This window comes from Amborella trichopoda, chromosome 7 (assembly GCF_054954075.1).
Source record: "Amborella trichopoda isolate Santa Cruz 75 chromosome 7, AtrichopodaSantaCruz75HAP2 v2.0, whole genome shotgun sequence".
NCBI classification, from domain to species: domain Eukaryota; kingdom Viridiplantae; phylum Streptophyta; class Magnoliopsida; order Amborellales; family Amborellaceae; genus Amborella; species Amborella trichopoda.
The window spans coordinates 10,864,762-10,885,353 of NC_142342.1; the positions used below are offsets into that span (position 1 = coordinate 10,864,762).

Below are 20,592 nucleotides of genomic sequence, written 5' to 3' on the forward strand. Positions count from 1 at the left end.
TCATATTTCTCTCGCTGTTTGGGAGTTATTGGCAAGTAAAAGAACACATTGTACATGAACAAGGTCTGAGTAAATGGTTAATGGTTACTTGCTTATGTCCATCTCCTTGCTTCAAATTGCTGTAACTTCAGAAATCCATTTTCGGAATGGATATATCTCACCTTTTTAACAGTAATAGCAATCACCTTTTTAAAAAATCTTCAATAGAAAATTAGGGATCTTCAATTTCAACTTACATAGCTCCTGTAACATTTTCTGTTTCAACTTTGAATATAGAAAATAACTTTTGTAAAGCACCATAAGAAAGGCTCTAATAACACAATACCCTCTAATAACCCAGCAATCACGGGTCGTGACCAAGGAAACCATGACACATTTCACATGTGAAACTACACTCTGCGAGCCAGTGGGAGGGAGAAAGAACAGTTGTCAACATGCTCTCTCTCTCTCTCTCTCTCTCTCTCTCTCTCTCTCACACACACACACACAAACACACACGGGCCTGCAAACACAATTGTTATATTATGAGGGACTACCTCTGAACTCGGTTCTCAATTTGGACATATAGTTTTTGCTTCTTCAATATACTATTTAATTTTGACACTGCTAGTATTCTTGAGTTCAAGCCAACAGCCAACCCATTAAGAAAGGGTCCCAAAATATAAAAGAATAGGAGTCATGTGCATGTTCAGAGCAGATGCAACAAAAGAAAGAACAACACCAACATATCAAATAGTGGGTTGATGGTTAATAGAAAATGAACCCCAAGGATTTGAATACCAATAATACAAACAAAACTCCATCTATTTTCGTTTTTAATAGATAGAGAAGGGCTCAGACTCAAACTCTCAAGTTTGAGTCGGTAATATACATTACCAAGGCATTCTGTACAATGATACAAGCTCAATCTCATGGTGAAAAAAAATCAATTGAGACCCAACTGGAAAACCTTTGCAATCAGCACAAAAAAACAAATATAACACATTATTCAAATATACATCGATTCGACCTGAAAGTCGAGTTTGAGAACATTTTCACCAGATGACCTTCTAACCTTTTCGCACCTGGACCTGGCTTCAGAATTTGGACATCACCCCAAACTGAGCATGGATCCTCTTTGCCTTCACCTATGCACCACCCACCAGGCACGATTTTTCCCTCTCCTCGGTGCAAGACTTCTCTATCAATGTGATCCAGGACTGGATCATTTTCGTTAAAGTTTCGAGCAAAGGGGGCACCATCTTTTATCATTTCATCAAAATCATTGGAACTTAAGGTTCGGGGATCCAACTTTTTAGGTTTGTCCCATGCAGCATAGTGCATGTCATCATTAACAATGGTTGTGTTGAATTTACGGACATTGCATATCACAGTTTGGAAGTAAGCCTCTTGTGCTGCCACGCTGTTTGAGAAGTACATGAGAAGGGTCCTAGGAGAGTTATCTATGCCCATGATGCAAAACTCTATGAACTTACGACTCAACATAATAGATGCTGAACCTGCAAGACGATGAGTTCAACATTATTATCCTGGTAATTTCTGATCATCAAAAAAATAAATCCATTCTGAATTTGCTAAGAGCAGAACTCACATGGTTGTCTATGAATAAGACACCCATCACAATGCAAGTTTGGAAAAACTTCAAAACTCCTAAAAAGCTAGAGATCAGCTCTAAAAAGCACAAAACCTCTTTTTATAGGACCAGGAAGAGCAGAATTTAAACCAGAGGGACTTATCCCATGGACCTCTCACAAGGGAAAATTGTACTTTTGTTATTCCTGTTCTTTCGACTACATGGGAGCAATGTCTGAACGACGTTACAAGGACACATATACAAGAATGTGTTTAGCTCAGTTTCGAAGAATCTGATTCTAATAACTATGTATGCCAAGACCAATATGACATCTTTGGAAAGTCCGTACAATGCATATGTTTATATATATTCTAAATATCAAATTAATGTAAGTTTTTAAGATTAAAAGTAACTCATAAAGGGACCAATATGACATCTTTGGAAAGTCCGTACAATGCATATGTTAAATATATTCTAAATATCAAATTAATGTAAGTCTTTAACATTAAAATTAACTCAAAAAGGAGAACATGTAGGTCCAAATCAAAGATGTGTGTCCAAATCATAAGGACACTTGCGCACCACATGTGTCTTATCAAACAGACATGCACACCGCTTACAAGGGGACAGACATGCACACCGCTTACAAGGGGACAGACATGCTTGCCTTGCAAAAACGAAGGCATATCTTGTCATCAAATCTGCAGATTTGCGTGTCCACATGGCAGACACATAGCCTCTGCGAAACCAAAAAATAAAAATTTCCAAAAATGATAACTCAGATTTCTCTCATTTGTATGTGTGTCATGCGCGTCAACACATGTCTAGTGTGTTTGCATGTACACTCTCCTAAACACATGGGTATGTCCCGTTACAGCATAGGTATTGATTCTACTTTGGTATACAGATGAAAGATGAGGAAAGCAGCAGATATTCTCGCTAGTACCAAATTTTTATACGTGAACTTAAAGAGACACCATATCAAGAGAAGGGATCATCTGGAATCAGCGCTATTAGGTTTGCAACCTCCTTCCCATCATTTGTCAAGCCTGGAAGAGCTCACATTATAGGCACATCCCTCTCTGAAGCAGAAATGGCCTCCCATTGTAATGACTCAATAGGTTTCTCATTTCTCTTGATAAAAAATATAAATATATATAGTACTCCAGTCACGTGCTAGCAAATAATCATAAAAAGCTACTGCTTTTATTTGTATTAAACACATCGATACTTTGGCAGTAATTTTTGCAACGTGCTTATTGTCTTTTAGAAAGAATATAAAACTTCTCAGGAAGGCTTCAGCTCCAAGTTGCTAAGGGCAACTAGGAAATAGCAACACCTTAAGATAACAACTGAAACTTAAGATTCCAGAGTCTGGATTTTGGAAAGCTGAAACTTGCAGTAAATCTCATCAAATAGGTTGAGATTCAGATGGACAGGGGTGGGTTTTATTGAGATAACTCAGCTTCTAGGCTCTTGCCTCCTAATTCAAATTAGAATTAGTTCAACTGGAAGGACTGAAAAGGGCAAGGGGTAGGCCCAAAAAGATGTGGTTGGAAGTAGTTCGAAAAATATATGGGGAATTATGGCCTCTCTGAGGATATGGCCTTTAATAGAGTAAAATGGAGAACCAAGATTCATGTAGCCAACCCCAATTAATTGGGAAAAAGCTAAAATGATGATGACGATGACAAAATCCCCAGGAAAGTTCTAGGAGAAGCCCCTGCTCTTATATTAGAAAAGCCAGTGACTAGTACATAGTCCAACTTCAAAAGCCCTTGTATAATAGTGAATTAACCTACAAAAGGTTCACCATAAAAAGGACAGGAAGTTGTTTTGGTCTAGAACACATTCGTGAAATCCAGGGCAATAAAGATGTATGGCCAGATATGTGTGGACATTAAAAACCTTGGGGAGCTGTTGGCCTAAGATCATGGTTCAGATTAACATTATTTTCAGTTATAACTGCCAATGGAAATTACCAATAAAATGATATAACAGTGATCAAAGCCATCATCAAGAACCAGGCTCTGAGGGAGAATCAAATAATGGTGGTATTCCATCATAATGGTCAAGCGCCACTACCATTATGACAGCTGTAAGAGGGGTGATAAAAATGTGATTTTAAACTTTGGCTATGGTAAGATATTGAAGGGAGAAGTGCTGGAGAGTTTTATCTAATTTCAAATTTTAACCTGGTTTCAGAGGTTAGTTGGGGATTGAAGATTCTGAAAGAAGCTAGTATGGAGAAGTCAATAAAAGGAAGCTGGCCAGGGGAAGGGAGAATACCGGTGAGACAAGAGAAAATGAGGAGTAAGAGAGAGTAGGCAAGGAAGAAAGCGAAGCAGGTTTATTGAGACAAAAAAAAAATTGCCCAAGGTTGTGTAGAACTCCAGAAGTCCCAATAAATTGAGTTGCTAATCAAGAAAATCTTGGATTATGCTGAAAGTTCAAATTATGAGAACTGAAAATGATAGTGGTGTATTGACATGACACTTAAGCAAATTATTTGTATCTAGTTATCCCTCGTCAGGAAATTCATCAATAAAAGCAAGAGAGTGCTTATGCTTAAATGAAATTTATCCAAACAGACAACACAAAAAAAAAACTAAATTATGCCAAAATATTCATGATTTTGTCAATAAAAATGGATCATAAGATTCAAAAGTTCAGCCCATAGTTATTGGGAACGGGATTGGTAACAGTTCTAGGATCAGGGGTGGGATTGACAGATCGAAGCCACCCCGAAGATCCCAATGTTTGGGATCGACGTCCATACAGCCTCAAACTTAGGGAACACTGTACACATGTGTTGGCGACCGAGTTCCTCTATTAGATGGCTTTGATTATTATAATACTGGGGAGCGACATCCTCTAATTTGGAAATGAAGTTCCCAAGTACAAGTTTTGAGTTTCTTAACCTAGGGAGCGCATTAAGAAAAATAATCCAAAATAGTATGGAGCGAGGGATAAATTTTATAGGAGTGAGCTCCATTTAATTGAAAAATGAAATCCTCATGTAAGTTTAAATTGGACTCCCTGGCTTTACAGGGCGGTTCCCAGTGTTGTTAATTAATAATATGTAATCCTAAACTTCTATTAAATAAATAAGGAACATTAAATTAATCCATAGTTCATTATATTAACATAGTAGATACATCAATTCATTAAATAAATTATGACATTTATAGTTTTAGTTTTAACTTTTAAGTACAAAACTTATCCTTCAATGTTGCCATTTTTTGTTTGAATAACTGTGTAAGAAAATATAACCCAAAGCCATATATACATGAAATAATTTGCTTTTGATTTTTGCTTACTAAATAAACTAGGCAGTTTGGGGGCCTGGCTGCCTAGGCAGGCGCCCAGGGGCAAGGAGGGGCAAGGACAGGCCAGGCCCCAAAGGAATTCTAAGGGCAGGGGTTTAAGCCTCCCAAGGGAGTTCTTGGGCAGTTTTAGGGCCCCAAAACCCCTAAAAATTAAAAAATATAATAATCACATAATGCAATATCCCTAAAATTTGGTCTTGTAATCTAAATATTCACAAAATATCAATTTAATTTGAAGTATTAAACTATTCACAAAATATAAGCCCAAACTGATAACAGAACACAAAATATTCCAACACAAACAAGTAAAAATATCAAAAAAAAAGAAAAAAATAAAAAATATCAAATCATAACATATTATACAAAAAACAAATATCAAAACCCTAATTTAAATATTGTATTGCACTAAGATTTTCAAAATGAATTCGATACAGATCCAAACCAAGAAATATTCACCAAATATTTGAAGTTTTCAAGTATAAACATGTAAAAATATCACAAAGGAAAAAAGAGAGTAAAAGAATATCAAATCATAACACATTATACAAAAAAAAATACCAAACCCTATTTCAAATATTATAATGCACTAACCTTTTCAAAATGAAACCGATATGGGCCCAAACCAGTGATCTTTGGTCACCAAAAGTTCTCTTATGCAACCACTCCAAGCCCCAAAAGTTATCAAGAAGTATATCTTTTGAATTAGGAAGAAATAAAAAAATGTTAAAATTTTTATTGATCTTGAGAAAAAAGGATCTCAAAATCTAAGTTTTTTGAGAGTTTTTCTCTCTCTAAAATACACAAAAGGGGTTTTGGGGGACTAGAATGCACCTCAAAACCCCTTCCCCCCCTTTCCAAGGGGGTGGGGAACCCCAAAATACCCCTGCCCGAGGGCTTTTTTCCTCTCTCGGCCAATTTCGAGGTGCTGCCTAGGGGAGACTAGACAGAACACCAAGGAAGCCCACCTAGGTGTTTTGGCTTTCCGGCCGCCTAGGCCGTCGAGCGACCGAATTTGTTAATACACATATGTATATAGAGAGGGCGCAATGTCCAAAAGTATAGAATCGCAATCCACTTTTGAATATCAAGCTTTTACAACCACTACGACCCATGTTGGTGGAATCTAAATGTAATACAAGGTGATGCTTGTTTTCCAAAGTAATAGAATCTAGATTTGACGACTCTTATGATCGAGAAACATATCACTCAAGAATTAGATCCTATAGTAGCCGGGAACACAAACACATACTTAAAGGAAACTCGTTATCTTGAAAAAAGGAGCAAGATCCTGAAGGCCAAAAATACGAGATCTCTGAGAGATCCATTCTAGGAGCGCCATAATCGAGTTCCTAGAATGGATCGCCGACCAAAGTAGGCAATCCCGGTAACTATGGTGCAGACTAGTATCTTGGTCCAGATGCAAGAACAAAGTTGTCAATGATAGTTCAGCTTGGAGAGAATCAAAAGTTCCATATACATTTTGAGTGTGATATTGATAACAAATTTTATAATAAATCTGCCATATCACCAAATATAGATCATTAACTTACAAAAAATTTTATTAAATCCTTCAAACTGACTTGACAGGTAAGAGCTAGAACAAAACTCAACTGATTGTTGATTTTAGGGGCATGAAAACACAAAGGAAAATGGCTTCTAGTTAAAACAACGTGCAAAGAAAATTTACCAGTAAAAATCTTGTAAGCATTTGGCATGGGACGCTTTTGTGTTGCATAAAATATGTCGCTTCCGGATGAAAGGTAAAGACCTGGATCAACAATAACGGGCCTTATCATTTTATACCTGAAACATCCATTTCCATACATCACTAAGTTAAATAAACTGAAAAAACCAATTGAGGTCCAAAGAATAGATTTCCATAAACACGTCAAACATGTGCAAATGAAATGGGATCAGAATATAAGTACTCTGTCTTTCCAATTTGACTACTAAGCTGAATGAAGTTGAGATTCCTTGGTAGAAAAGACAATATATGGAGAAGATCTGCAAGCAAGTCAAACAAATGTTTATAATAACTGGTTATAAATTCTGCCAATTTGGTTAAATGAATTCTAGTAATCCAATTAGAATAATGAATAGAAAATACATCAAAAAGTAAATTGGAAAGAAAGGAAAACAATTCTAGAACACACTAAACAATTAGTTCAACCTCTGCATACTCCGAATAGAGTTTAGAAGGGTAAACAGTTGCCAAGTCATTTTTCAAAGTTTAAGGTAATCTTTTTCAATTAGAGAGTTTTATTTAAAACTTGTACATTCATTTATAAATTTGGAACCAGTTGTCAAATTCTATAATCTATTTAAATCCAAACCTATGACACTGTTGAAGATTCACTTGGTTTGGTTAATCTCCCAATGCACTGTCCCGGCCCCAGCTGCAATTGGCAGGTACCACATTGTCTTTCACAACACAAATTCTCCTATTAATAGACGCTAAATAAACACTTCCAATAGAATGTTTCATCCCTTTCTTTTTTTAAACTTTGTGTAGGCAAGCCTATGGCTATAATGAGTCCACAGAATGACCATTAAGCTAGATCTATATGAGGGCACTCCAGATTGTGGGGGTAACCTCAAAATCCATGTCTAGGTATATAGATTTTTCCTTGGTGAGCAATGGATCTATTGCAGAATCACTTTTTCACTCTGTCATGACTAGTACATGTGAAAATGATGGAAGTGTTCTGGAGTTCTTCCTTTCTCATTTATATGTAGTCTTCTCTAAAGCCTTAGGGAAGTAAACTCATTGTAACTACAGAATGCTGTTCATACTTCTAAGCCCACAGTTTAGAAATATGGTGAGTCAACTCGAGACTCACCATGGTAAAGGGCTGAGTCAAACAAGTTGTAAGGCTCAGCAGATTCTCTAGTGAATCTTAACAATTTGAATTGGATTGGGAGTTCGGAACTACATTGAGTCCCCACTCGAATATATCTTTTCAAAGTATGCTCTGTTTAAACTTTGTACTAGCATTATTTTAAAATGCAGGTCCCACTAAGTAACCTCTCTTCCAAGTGGAAATATGACGTGCTCAAGACTCAATCTACATATTTGTTTGTATCACCGATATAAGCATAGCAAGCCTTATATTGCTGGTTTCTAGAAACAATACATAACCTAATGGCAGCAATCATCATTCACTAAAAAGCATGAGACTTCTTATGTTTGAAGCGAAATACATAGACATTACAACCAAGACCTAGGCAAAAGAGAACCTGTTTCTGTATGCTCGCATCATCTATGTAGGGAGAAATACTCTACCATAGTCAACCAAGATGTTACTCATGTTTCCAGTTCTAATAAATGATGAATAGCATTCCAGCATATATGCCTAAAACCTTAGCATCTTGGCAGTATAAAGTATACTTACATTATAACATCTTCAAATCCACCTAATCCCTTGCTGAATCTAAAAGAAATAATCAACCACCTTGAAGTCGTAATTCTAGGGTAGCAGCTCTTCAAAGTTTCTTTAAACAATCTTTGTAATAGGCATTGACAACCCTCATGACTGATTACTACCCTCACTTCCTTTAACTTAAGCAACCATGCTTCTTAGTTATCTCCAATGCCCCAGACATCCGCTAGCTTCTTCCAATTTCTATCCAATCTTATGTGTCTTCCATTATATACTTTGAGTAAGCCATGCCTTGTTTTGGAGCTTACGTTGAAATCCGCTCAGACGCTAAAGCCCTATTTACCATGTCAACACTCAAATTTCCTGACCCCTTTGATTGGCTCGAACACCTGATAAAGCTAGCTGAAATGGGATTGTTTCCATAGCGGTCTTGTTTCAATGGACCTGCATCTACAACTTTTCTCAACATCTTTACTCACTATATTAGGTATTGTTTCGCTACAAATGAATTTGAACATACATTTTCTTTTACAATGTAGATAGCAATCTCCTAAATTGTCAAAAACTGTCCTAATGTTAATCCATAGTTTGTTTTTTGACAAGGTAATGTTAATCCATAGTTAAGGGCAGTTTGACTACCATGTTGACTTAACAGTAACCCCTTGCTGAAACTTACTAAAATTTTAAAACTCTGCAAAACCCATTGAAATTTTGCCCCTTTGTACGAAGACATCATCCCTCTCTCTCAAGTGTTCAACTGTCTTTGCAACCTCCCTGTCTCTAAAACCTTCTCTTGCTGAAATCCCCTTTTCTCTCTACAAGCCCATTCTTTCCTTCAGCTCTCTCTCTCTCAAAAAAAAAAAAAAAAAAAAACAAATCCCTTTCTCTCACCATTCTGTCGATAAAACCGGCTTGCTGGATGTGCTGATTTCCTAATGCAGCGATCCCCACCATCCAGGTTTGACCAGATGGTGGAGAAGAGGGTCAGAAAATAGCCCAGGTGAGGCAGTGACTCTAGAAGGTTTTTCATATATATGTGTGCGTGTGCGCACATGTGCTTGTTGGTTAAAATACAATATATATATATATATATATATATGAAAAACACTACAAAATGCCTATAGGTGAAGTTCTACAGTACTTCACCTACGGCTTTATCTCCGTTCAAAGTTTATCACATGGTCACAGATGTTTGATAGTATTTGAATTTTAATATGTTTTTTACAAATCATAATGATCTGAAATTTTGTAGGTGTGTGTGCCTTAGTGAGATGCACATGAATAAAATATATATAACAAAATTGAATGATAAAAATTACGCAAAATACCTCTATAAAGTTTCAGGGGTAATTTCATCATTTTATTTTATGACTATTATTTTTTTAATAGCTTATTTTGGCACAACTTGGTCATATGTACATACGTCCCAAATTTTAGATAAATTTGATTAGTACAATAATTATAAAAATTCAAATACTATAAAGCTTTTATTTCTATTTCATTCATCTTCACTGTTTAACTTTTTCTTTTTGCTGTTGAGGGGGGGTGTATGCACCCCTTACTACACTGGCCACCATAATGGTTAAGGTTGTTTACAAGGTATACATTAACGCATATGCCTCAACAGAAGGTAAGAAGCAGGAACAAAAAGAACAAGGAGGCACAAGAGCGTAAAGTGCAGGGGACAGTTCATACCATAAGAAAATAATAACTAATTCAAACCTTTTTAAAATAAATTTTTCCTCAAGGCATTAGTTTAAGCCTTTAAGACGAAACTCCTAGCTTCCCTGAAGAAATTTTAATGTTTACTTCTGTCAAATGATTAATCTTTCTATTTTAAACCAAGGGCTAAAAGATTTCCTTTTATCCAGGACATTTGGAGGCGGTGAAAATTCCTAAGGTAAAGAATTTAGAGCATGGCTTTAAAACTCGGCCAAGTCAACTCGGACACGGGTGAGTTATTTGGACCAAGCACCTTGTCGAGCCATTCCAAGATATCTACTCGGTGACATAAACAAGTATAAAAACTTCATGAAAATTATATTTTCTTTAACTAAATCAATGTATAAATGTTTTATGTATAATTTTGATTTTTTGGATGATGATTTGTGAGTTCCTATTGTCATATTCTTTAAAAAAAAATTTCCAAATTCCATGTTTTATATATTTTATCCATCAATTTTGGACATCTTTTTAATGTTGTGCATAGATTAGTTTGCTATTCACTTAACTTTTACTTTTAACAAAATTTTGAACTTTTTAGCCCTTTCTTGTGCTTCTACAAGGCAAGTCCACTCGGACTCTCCTGAGTTATTCAGCTCAGGCAGGGCCCAAGTCCAGAGCTCGAGCCAAGTAATTAAAGCATGTTTTAGAGTTGAAGAACCTCATAAAGTTCGGAATTTAGAATACATAGGGCCACCATGTGCACTACAATTAAATGGACCCCACTGTTTGAAACAACCATGGAGCAATAACTGGTATTTATTATATACTTAATATTGCAGATTATAATTCACCTTTCTTCATCTGTAAGATGCATTTACAATGTTCTTCTCTATCTAAAGGAAGAAAGAGAAAATTTATATAGGATCATACCCAATCAGAAATTCAATAATAGAAAAAGAAAAAAAGAAAATATGCATCACCTTACTCCACCATCTTACAAAATCTAATTATTCATCACCATGCTATGCACTTTCACATAGATTTCAGTGATTAATCCTAGCAAAAGCCCATCAGATGTTAGAGAAAATTGTGTTTCCAAATATTTACAAAATAAGGGCCTAAAAATTTTAATTTAGTTATTTTCTTTTCTACCCCACTTAAAATATATTTTAAGATAAGCTAGTGCTTTGTGTAGAGAATAAGAAAGGCCCATGTGAAGAGAGGCCCATGTGAAGAGAGGGACAAATGGTTATTGAAAGGCAACACTTGTCATTTCTCTCTCTACATGTGTCTACCACTTGTCCCTCTCTTCACATGGGTCTTTCTTATCCTCTACACAAAGTACTAGCTGATCTTAAAATATATTTTAAGTAGGTAGAAAAGAAAATAAATAAATTAAAATTTTTGGGCCCTTATTTTGTAAATATTTGAAAACACAATTTTCTCTAATATTCCCCCACTTGTTTCAAAATATTTATAAAACTATGATACAAACTTTTAGTAGCTATATAGAAGTTGCTTGAGTTGTACATCCTCAAACAACAAAGCCATCCACACATATGATCCATCCACTCAATGCCATCAACCGCACACATTCCCATGCTCATCAATTGTCGTGACGTATTGCGTGATCATCAACCATATCATGAACTTCACCTACATGCTTTTAGATTAGTGGACTTTCTCTCTCTCGCTAGTGTCCTCCGAAAAGCATCGGACACTTGCACCATAATACATACATCATCAAAAGGAATCTTTGTCATGACCATCAATACAGTGAATCATGTCATGATCCTATAAGGATCCTCAAACTGCCCAAACTAGTCATTGCAAAGTGGAAAATAGTGTTTATAAGACATGCCAACTGGAGGTCATGCTCAGTTAGTCATGCCAAATACAACTGTCCAATTTGGCCATCACACTGCGGATAACAGAGTCAAAAGACTGCTAGTCGGAAGTCATGTTCAACTGTCCAGATATCCAAGCTAGCCATCACAATGAGGAAATACGGACTCAAAAGACTACTACTAGCTGCAGGTCATGCTCAATAAGTCATGCCAAGCATAATTGTCCAGTCTAGTCTCACAATGTGGAAAACAGAGTCAAAAGACTGCTAGCTGACGGTAGTTCATGACACCCCTCCAAGGGATTTCGCCACATACGAACCATTAAATGTCTGAAGACATAACCTAACCACCCTCGGAAGGCGCTTACACATATCACACAGGCGTCATCGCCACAAAGGCAGATATGCCACACAGGCAAAAGGGAAATCACATAACATTCCATATGTTTAATAGCTGCACCACTACGGCTCATCACAGGCGTATCATAAGAAACCTATGGATCTCAATCCCATACCCCTTACACACCTTTCATGTGCATTTATGTTGACACCTTTAGTCAATGGGTCAGCTATCATTAAATCTATGTGGAGATACACTACTACTATATCCGTTCGTCCTACAAACTCTCTCACGGAATGATACTTTCTATCAATATGTTTTGCTATATTGTGGTACATAGGATATTTAGAAATAGCTATGGCAGCTTGGTTGTCATAATGAATAACTGTTGGAGTGCTCTCAAACGTAGCCAATGGTATCTCATTGAGCAATTTTCTTAAATATAGTGCTTCATTGGCCGCCTCATATAAGGCTACATACTCTGCCTCCATTGTTGATTGTGACATACTCTTTTATATTTGGCTGCCCCATGATATACTTGCTCCTCCATAAGTGAAAAGCCATCCAGATGTAGATCTGAATTCATCCTCTCTGCCAGCTCAGTTAGCATCACTGTAGCTTTGCAATTCTAATTTACCATTTCCATAGCATATGCTATAATTGGTGATCTTTTTGAGATATCTAAATATTCTCTTTACAAGTTTCCAATGTTCTATGCCTGGGTTACTCATATAACGGCTACAACCCCCACTGCATATGCTATGTCAAGGCGAGTACAGTTCATCAAATAGTTTAATGATCGTACTGATTGTGCATAAGGGATCTTTTCCATAATCTCTTTCTCCTTATCAGTCTTAGGACACATGTCCTTGGACAGTTTATACCCTTTCTCATATGGGGTTCCCATTAGTTTAGATTCATCCATTCTAAACTTTTTCAATATCGTCACAGTATATAATTCTTGGCTTAAGTAAAGTAATCTTCTCTTCTTATCTCTTGAAATTTGCATGCCAAGAACCTGCTCTAGTTCTCCTAAGTCTGTCATCTCAAATTGTAAAGATAACCACTCTTTGGTATCTTTAATAACCTTAGGATCACTTCCTATAATGATATTTTCATCTACATATAACACTAAAATGAGATGACTACCCCACTACTTCAGATGTATACACAATAGTCAGCACTAGTATTAACAAAGCCATAGTTCTTTAGTGCCTCATCGAACTTTAAATACCATTGTCTTGAGGACTGTTTAAGTCCATAAAGAGATTTCTTTAACTTGCACACTTTGCCTTCTTGTTATTTAGACTCGAATCCCTCGGTTGCCTCATAAATATCTCTTCCTCTAATTCACTATTGAGGAACGTTATCTTTACATCCATTTGATGTATGTCAAAGTTATAATTGTTTGCTATTGCTAGTACAATCCTAATGGACGACTTTCTAGCAACAGGGAAGAAAGTTTCTTTATAATCAACCCCTTCTACTTGGGGTAAAACCCTTATTAACAATTCTAGCATTATACCTATCAATTGTTCCATCTGGATTCAGTTTTTTAGTATAGTTCCATTTACAACTAATAGCTCTACGGCCTTCTGGTAGGTCTACTAAGGTCCATGTCTCACTCTTCATTAATGAGTTACATTCATCTTGCATTGCCTCCATCCAATTGGATATCTCAGATGAACTTATAGCCTCTTTAAAGCTTATGGATTCATCATCAAGTTTTATATTATACCCATAATAGTCATCCAAGTAACTAGGTCTTTTAGTTTCCCTAGTACTTTTCCTAGCCTCTACCATAATAGGAATACGATTAACATTACCAGGGTTCTCACAGGAATCACTAAGTTGCCCCATTTCTTCTTCTAATTCTATAATTTTAGGTTGTTTTCCCTTTGGCATTTCTTCATCCTCAAAGAAATGAGCATCTTTCTATGATAGTCTTAGTCTCATGATCATAGAATTTATAACCCTTAGAGTGACTAGAGTACCCAACAAAAGTGCATTTAATGGTTTTAGGCCCTAGTTTTTCTCTATTTGGTTAAGGACATGAGCTACACAACACCAAACTCTAATGTGATCTAAATTAGGCTTTCTATTAGACCATAATTCAAAAGGGGTTCTATTTGTAGATTTGTTAAGAACTCTATTTAATATATAAGTTGAGGCTAACAAAGCTTCTCCCAAAAATTGATAAGATATATTAGCTTCTTGTATCATACAATTAACCATCTCTAATAAGGTTCTATTTTTCTTTCAGCCATACCATTATGTTGGGGTGTATAAGGGAGTGTGCATTGTCTAATGATCCCATGTTCCTTACAAAAAATTTCAAACTCAAGTGAAGTATATTCTCCTCTTCTATCACTTCTCAAAATTTTAATATTTTTATCTAGTTGATTTTCTACTTCCATCTTACACTCTTTAAATTTTCCTAAGGCTTCACTTTTATGAGAAATCAAATATGTATATGTATATCGTCAATAAGCATCCATGAAAGTGATAAAATATTCATGTCCTTTAAAGGTTTTAGCATTCCATTTTTCACCAATATCAGTATGAACTATATGTTGAACATTTTCAGCCTTTAATCCCTTTGGGAATGGTTTTCTATGCATCTTTCATTTTAAACAGTTCTCACATTTAAATTTATCTTTTTCTTCATAAGGAATTAATTTTTCTTTTATCATTCTAAACAATTTTTCAGCCAATGTGTCCTAATCTTCTATGCCATACCTTGAAGCTTTCTTGGAAAGAAGAATCAACAATATAAGAGGAAGATGATTTCATTTTATTAATTTCAAGTTTATACAAACGGCCATAAGGAGAAGCCCAAGCCACTTCTACACCATCCTTAAGAAAAGTCATATTCCCCCCTTTGACATTCACTTGGACCCCATTTTTATGAGGTTACGCTTCATGTCGGGGGCATAGAAGACATCATTAAGGGTAAGAGTACTCCCACTAGGAAGAGGAAGCTTCACGGTCGCCTCGCCAAAAATGTGGACCCAAGAGGAGTTTCCCATATAGAGCTTCCAATCACCAACCTTCTTCTCTCTGAAGTCCATCACGTGCTCCTTGCTCGTGGTGATATGCCTTGTTGCACCCAAATCAATCCACCAATCATCAGATGGGGTAATCGAGAGAGTCTCTTCTACTAAGAATGCAATATCCTTTGGGTGATTGGGTTCTCCTCTCTCCATCTTCTTTGGTGGGGCCCTACAAAATTTGGCAATATGACGAAGTTTGTTGCAATTAAACATCTTCTTAACCTTTTAAAGAATTTTCCCTTTTTCTTGTCTTCTTCTTTATTTCCTCATTGTTTTCTTTAGTCTCTTTTCTCTTCTTATGATTGGGTCTTGGATACCCTTTTTGAGTAGCCAAATAAGCCTGCTGATGGGCTCTTTCATTTTTCTCTTTAGCCCTATCATTCTCTTTCATCCTAAGATGTCCTCTTAAATCATCAAGGGTGTGGATGGTACTATTGTGGTGCAAGTTTTTCTTAAGGTATTTCCATGAATTAGGGAGATTTTCAATTATCTTCATGATTTGATGACGCTCAGATATGGTTCTCCATAACCAGCAAGTTGGTTAGCCATTACATTCATGTCATCAAAAAATTCCAGCACTGATTGGTTCTCTCTCATTTTATGTTGATTATATCTTTCATAAAGTTTATGTTTTGCCATATAATTGTCCTCATTGTGCCTTTTCTCAATAGCCTCCCATAAGTCTTTAGCATTAGTGTAGGGTTCAAAGACCTTATGCAATCTATCACTAAGGCAATTCAAAATGGCACCTTTACATGTAAAATTATCATTTTTTCATTTCAAGTTTATTTGTCTCTCTCTAAGTGTAGAGTCATCATCAGGTTCAGTTATGATTTCTTTTTCAATTACATACAACAAACCCATAGTATGCAGCAAATAAGGCACTTTACTTTTCCAAAGTGAGAAATTATAGCCATCAAGCTTATCAATCTTCACTAAATCAGGATCTTTAAGATTTTCAAAAGTAAATAGAGCTATCTCAACATGCAAGTTGGGTTTTGAACTCAATCATAAATATCCACAAACATATGGCATGCAATTCTTATCAAAATACCCACAAAAAAGTTGCTGTAAATTCTTTGGAACTCAAGAGGATGTACAAATATCACTAACTTTGTAATCCACTAAAGAATCTTAGCCAAAATCAATTACAACTATTGATAAGCTCTTCTAAGCAATCCCAATAGAATTTCCAGCAAGCATGCACTCATCAAAAATCCATCATAAACCATTCAAACAATATAAGATAATGCCCAATTTCTTTTCCCTTGCTCATACAATATTTCTCAACCTTCTTGTAGTATTTCTAGATGCAAAAAGATGAAGAAGAAAGTTGGAACAAACTCACCAAATTCATATGAATTTGCAGGTACATTTTGATAGCTTTTCTAGAGAGAGAATGTGGTTGAAAATGAGTTTTCTAACAATATATATAACACAAAATAGAACACAAGTGTCCTACAAAACAGTTGTTAGAAAATAATCTTGAGAGATAAAGCTTCTTCAAGATGCAACACGGTGCTGAAATTGATCCTATGACACTGGAGTGCTCTTACAAAGATGAGAGGCACGTCCCTTGCACCCAGCTCACAAAGAAGTACAAGAGAGAGAAAGAGGTTTTAGGGAGAGAAAGAGAACTTGTGCTTTGTACTCAATCCTCCCAAAATCTATTTCCATAAATATAGCTACAAAAGGGGGAAAAATAGAGAGACACATGTAGAGAGATAAATGACAAGTGTTGCCTTTCAATAGCCACTTGTCCCTCTCTTCACATGGGTCTTTCTTATTCTCTACACAAAGCACTAGCTTATCTTTCTCTCCCTAAAACCTCTTTCTCTCTCTTATGCTTCCTTGTGAGCTGGGTGTAAGGGACGTGCCTTTCATCTATGTGAGAGCCCTCCAGTGTCTCATGATCAGTTTTAGCACCGTGTTGCATCTTGAAGAAGCTTTATCTCTCTAGATTATTTGGTAACAACTGTTTTGTAGGAAACTTGTGTTATATATATTGCTGGAAACTCATTTTCAGCCACATTCTCTCTCTTGAAAAGCTATCAAGCTTCTGTATCTAGAAAAGGTATCAAAATGTGCCTACAAATTCATACGAATTTGGTGAGTTTATTCCAACTTTTTTTTTCATCTTTTGCATCTAGAAATACTACAAGAAGGTTGGAAAATATTGTATGAGCAAGGAAAAAGGTATTCGGCATCATCTTATATTGTTGGAATGGTTTATGATGGGTTTTTTATGAGTGCATGCTTGCTGGAAATTCTATTGGGATTGCTTAGAAGAGCTTATCAATAGTTGCAATTGATTTTTGGTTGAGATTCTTAAGTGGATTACAAAGTTAGTGATATTTGTACATCTTGAGTTCCAAAGAATTTACAACAATTTTTGTGGGTATTTTGATAAGAATTGCATGCCATATGTTTGGGGATATTTTTGATTGAGTTCAAAACCCAACTTGAATGTTGAAATATTTCTGTTTACTTCTAAAAATCTTAAAGATCCACTGTATTTGGGCCAACATCAGATACATCTGAGCTTCAACATTTTCAAATTTTTTGGTAGTTAGACTTCAACATTTCAATGGATATAGAGATGTTGAATGAATTATTCTGTTGAATCATTGAATGCCAATCAAACACTTTAACACCCATTTTGCAAAAGTAAAAGCAGCAACATCCTCTATGAATCTTCACAATCACAAATAAAATTGGAATCCCAGCCAGTTATAAATCCCAATTCGTCTAATGCACAACTATAAGACACAAACATGAGATCTGGTATATCACCAAAACAACCCTCCAATTCAAGCAAGTCTTCCTGATATTCAATGTGACAAATATGCAATCAAATACTTCTGTTTTGCATAATGTAACCAATCAAATATAGACCCAATGTTGAACAATGTAAAGAACCAATTAAATATGAAGAACAGCACTCAATGATGCATCCATCAAATAACCCACTAATCTGAAAGCCTAGAACAAATGAAACCAAAACCATCAGAATCTACAGGTGACCCAGGAGAGGAGTATAAAAAAACGAAAACAAACGAATGCACCCAAAAACTTAACGGTATCAACAAGGTATCAATGAGAAAGAAAGCAATATAAGTACCATCTTGAGTTACAAGAGGGTATTCAGAAGCCGACAGATTGATAAACCAGTCCCAGTCGCCACCATATCGAAGCAAGAGAGCAGCGCCATGAAGCGTCGAGGCAACGGCAGATGATCCCTTATGGTTAGCAAAATCAGCTTTTCCAACCACATTGATGTTTTGGGCAGTCACGAAAGCAGGAACATTCCGAACCATGATAGCAAGATCTCTTCGCTCTTGTGCAGTCGCAGAGAGGTCCAGGTGAAGAAGGTAATGGTTATTGGGGTGATACAGAGCCAAAAGGAGTCGAAAGATTTTCTGAGCTTCACCATTAGAGCCTGTAATGAAGTAAGCAAGGGAAGGGGGAGAAGGGGGGCTTGGACCTGCAACTAAGAGCTTGGGGCCCAAATGGTTTGGGAGGCCACGGAAGGTTTTGAGGGAAGAAGAAGATCGAGAAGATGAGACGAGCATGAGGAGGAGAGTGAAAATGGATGCCCCCAATAGAGGGTAGAGCCATTTTCCCTCCTTGGTGGTACCCACTCCCTGCATCTCTCTCTCTCTCTCTCTCTCTCTCTCTCTCTCTCTCTCTCTCTCTCTCTCTCTCTCTCTCTCTCTCTCTCTGCCGTGGGTGTCGATTGGTGGTGTAAAGTGGGAAATTGGGTCTCTCTCTGGATATGGATGTGAAGCGGGAAATGGAAATGGTGATTCCTCTTTCCCTCTGGGAAATAGAAATGGTGATTCCTTTCTCTCTCTCTCCTTTTCCCCAGAAATGGTGACTCCTCTCTCTCTTTCTCTCTCTCTCTTCTTTCCCCCAAGAAATGGTGACGCCTCGCTCTCTCGCTCTAAGACTGGGTGGTTGGCTCTGGTTCTGGTACTCGTACTCGCTGTATTTTTGTGTATTATATGATACCAACAACAAAGTATTTGAATTTGGTCCGTGAATGGAAACATTACAGGTAACCGCATCACTTTTCATCCCAATAAATTCTTTTTTAATAACAGGAAAAGTTTATATAAGGTGAATCACAGATGCACCTCAAAGATATATCGGAAATGTTAGTTTTAATCTTGAAAAAACTCTCTAATCCATCATCTTGATATCGAGATGCTCAAAGATATATCGGAAATGTTAGTTTTAATCTTGAAAAAACTCTCTAATCCATCATCTTGATATCGAGATGCATGAGTACGAAAAAAAAATATTTTTAAGTCTAGAAAATAGTGCATCTTGCAACACATTATCTAGACCTTTCATTTTTTAGATTTTCATATATTTATAGATCTATTTGATTTTAACCATTTTTGGAATTTAAAATTTTTTAATTAAGTATGAAAATAGATTTTAAGATAATACTAAGTATTTTTTACAACAAAATTCCATGTTATAATAAAATTTTAAGGTGCACTTTAATTAGATTGTTTAAGGTTTCAACCTTATAGAAACCATACTTTTTAATAAATACCCTCGGCCCAAAAAACAATTAAAAAAAAAAAAGTCTAAACTACCCTCTCTTATTTTTATAGTCTCTCTCTCATCTTTTCCACGAAAAGGCAGTCTAGTGTATTCTTAAGGCGATTTGACAGTGTAATGTCCATTTGGTAAATAACAGTGGCGGTCCAGCAGTACAAGTGGCGGCCCGGCACTAACAAAGAATAGTTTGGCAATAGGCCTATGCGGTCGAGCATCACCAAAGAGCATTATGACAATATGCCCATGCGGTCCAACAACAAGCCCAAAGTGCAATCCGGTAATGTCAATTAGTAGTCGAACACTTTTTTTAGTTTAATAAGGTTTGGCAATTTCAAATAGCGTTCCAGCCGCCCATGTAAGCCCACATGAATGTCTAGCCCAAATTAAATTTTCATGTATGAAAAAGAGTAGTTTTGGTAAAAAAAAAAGGAAAAATTGCAGAACCCCTCAAAAAATGGATTTTTTACGCACTTTACCCACCCAACTTTTCGTACCAACTTCCTACAAAAAAAAAATCATGTTTCCTAGCAAATACCCCTTATGTCTAAAGTTAATTTTTTTTTAACAAAAATACCCTTCCTTCATGTAACCAATCATTTTCAGATACCAATAATACTTGAACAACATGAAACTTCTCACTTCAAAATGCTGGACAACTACTTCAAAACACTGATTGCCCCTTCAAAATGCCAGATCGCCATATCAAACGTCGGACTGCCCCTTCAAAATGCGGACCGCAATTTTGAAATGCCTAACCCCCATTCCAGCAAAAAATAATAATTGTCGAACCGCCACCATAAAACTCGCGACCTGACATGCAAAAATAATCGTCGT

The 20,592-nt window shown here is 36.3% G+C and overlaps 1 protein-coding gene across 2 annotated transcripts; it reads right to left on the reverse strand.

The window, feature by feature from the left end:
* Nucleotides 1-726: 726 nt before the first annotated feature.
* On the reverse strand, nucleotides 727-19,236 carry LOC18444035 (beta-glucuronosyltransferase GlcAT14B). Of its 2 annotated transcripts, none has more exons than XM_011628723.3 (4): nucleotides 18,308-19,236; nucleotides 6,831-6,906; nucleotides 6,590-6,705; nucleotides 727-1,499 (listed from the first exon to the last, which is right to left on the reverse strand). In XM_011628723.3, the coding sequence occupies exons 1-4, from the start codon at nucleotides 18,834-18,836 to the stop codon at nucleotides 985-987; spliced, it is 1,236 nt and encodes a 411-aa protein (XP_011627025.1). In that variant the 5' UTR covers nucleotides 18,837-19,236; the 3' UTR covers nucleotides 727-984. The 2 variants fall into 2 exon arrangements, with proteins under 2 accessions (XP_011627025.1, XP_088727386.1); XM_088871260.1 differs by having other exon boundaries at nucleotides 6,590-6,670; nucleotides 18,308-19,160.
* Between the last annotated feature and the right edge of the window lie 1,356 nt (nucleotides 19,237-20,592).

Excerpts from the sequence above, each read along its gene's own strand:
- LOC18444035 (XM_011628723.3), bottom strand. The coding sequence starts at position 18,836 with ATGCAGGGAGTGGGTACCACCAAGGAGGGAAAATGGCTCTACCCTCTA. Across the intron at positions 6,706-6,830 it reads AGTCAAATTGGAAAGACAGA|GTATAAAATGATAAGGCCCG; the intron begins GTACTTATATTC and ends TGGATGTTTCAG. Across the intron at positions 1,500-6,589 it reads TGCTTACAAGATTTTTACTG|GTTCAGCATCTATTATGTTG; the intron begins GTAAATTTTCTT and ends ATCGTCTTGCAG.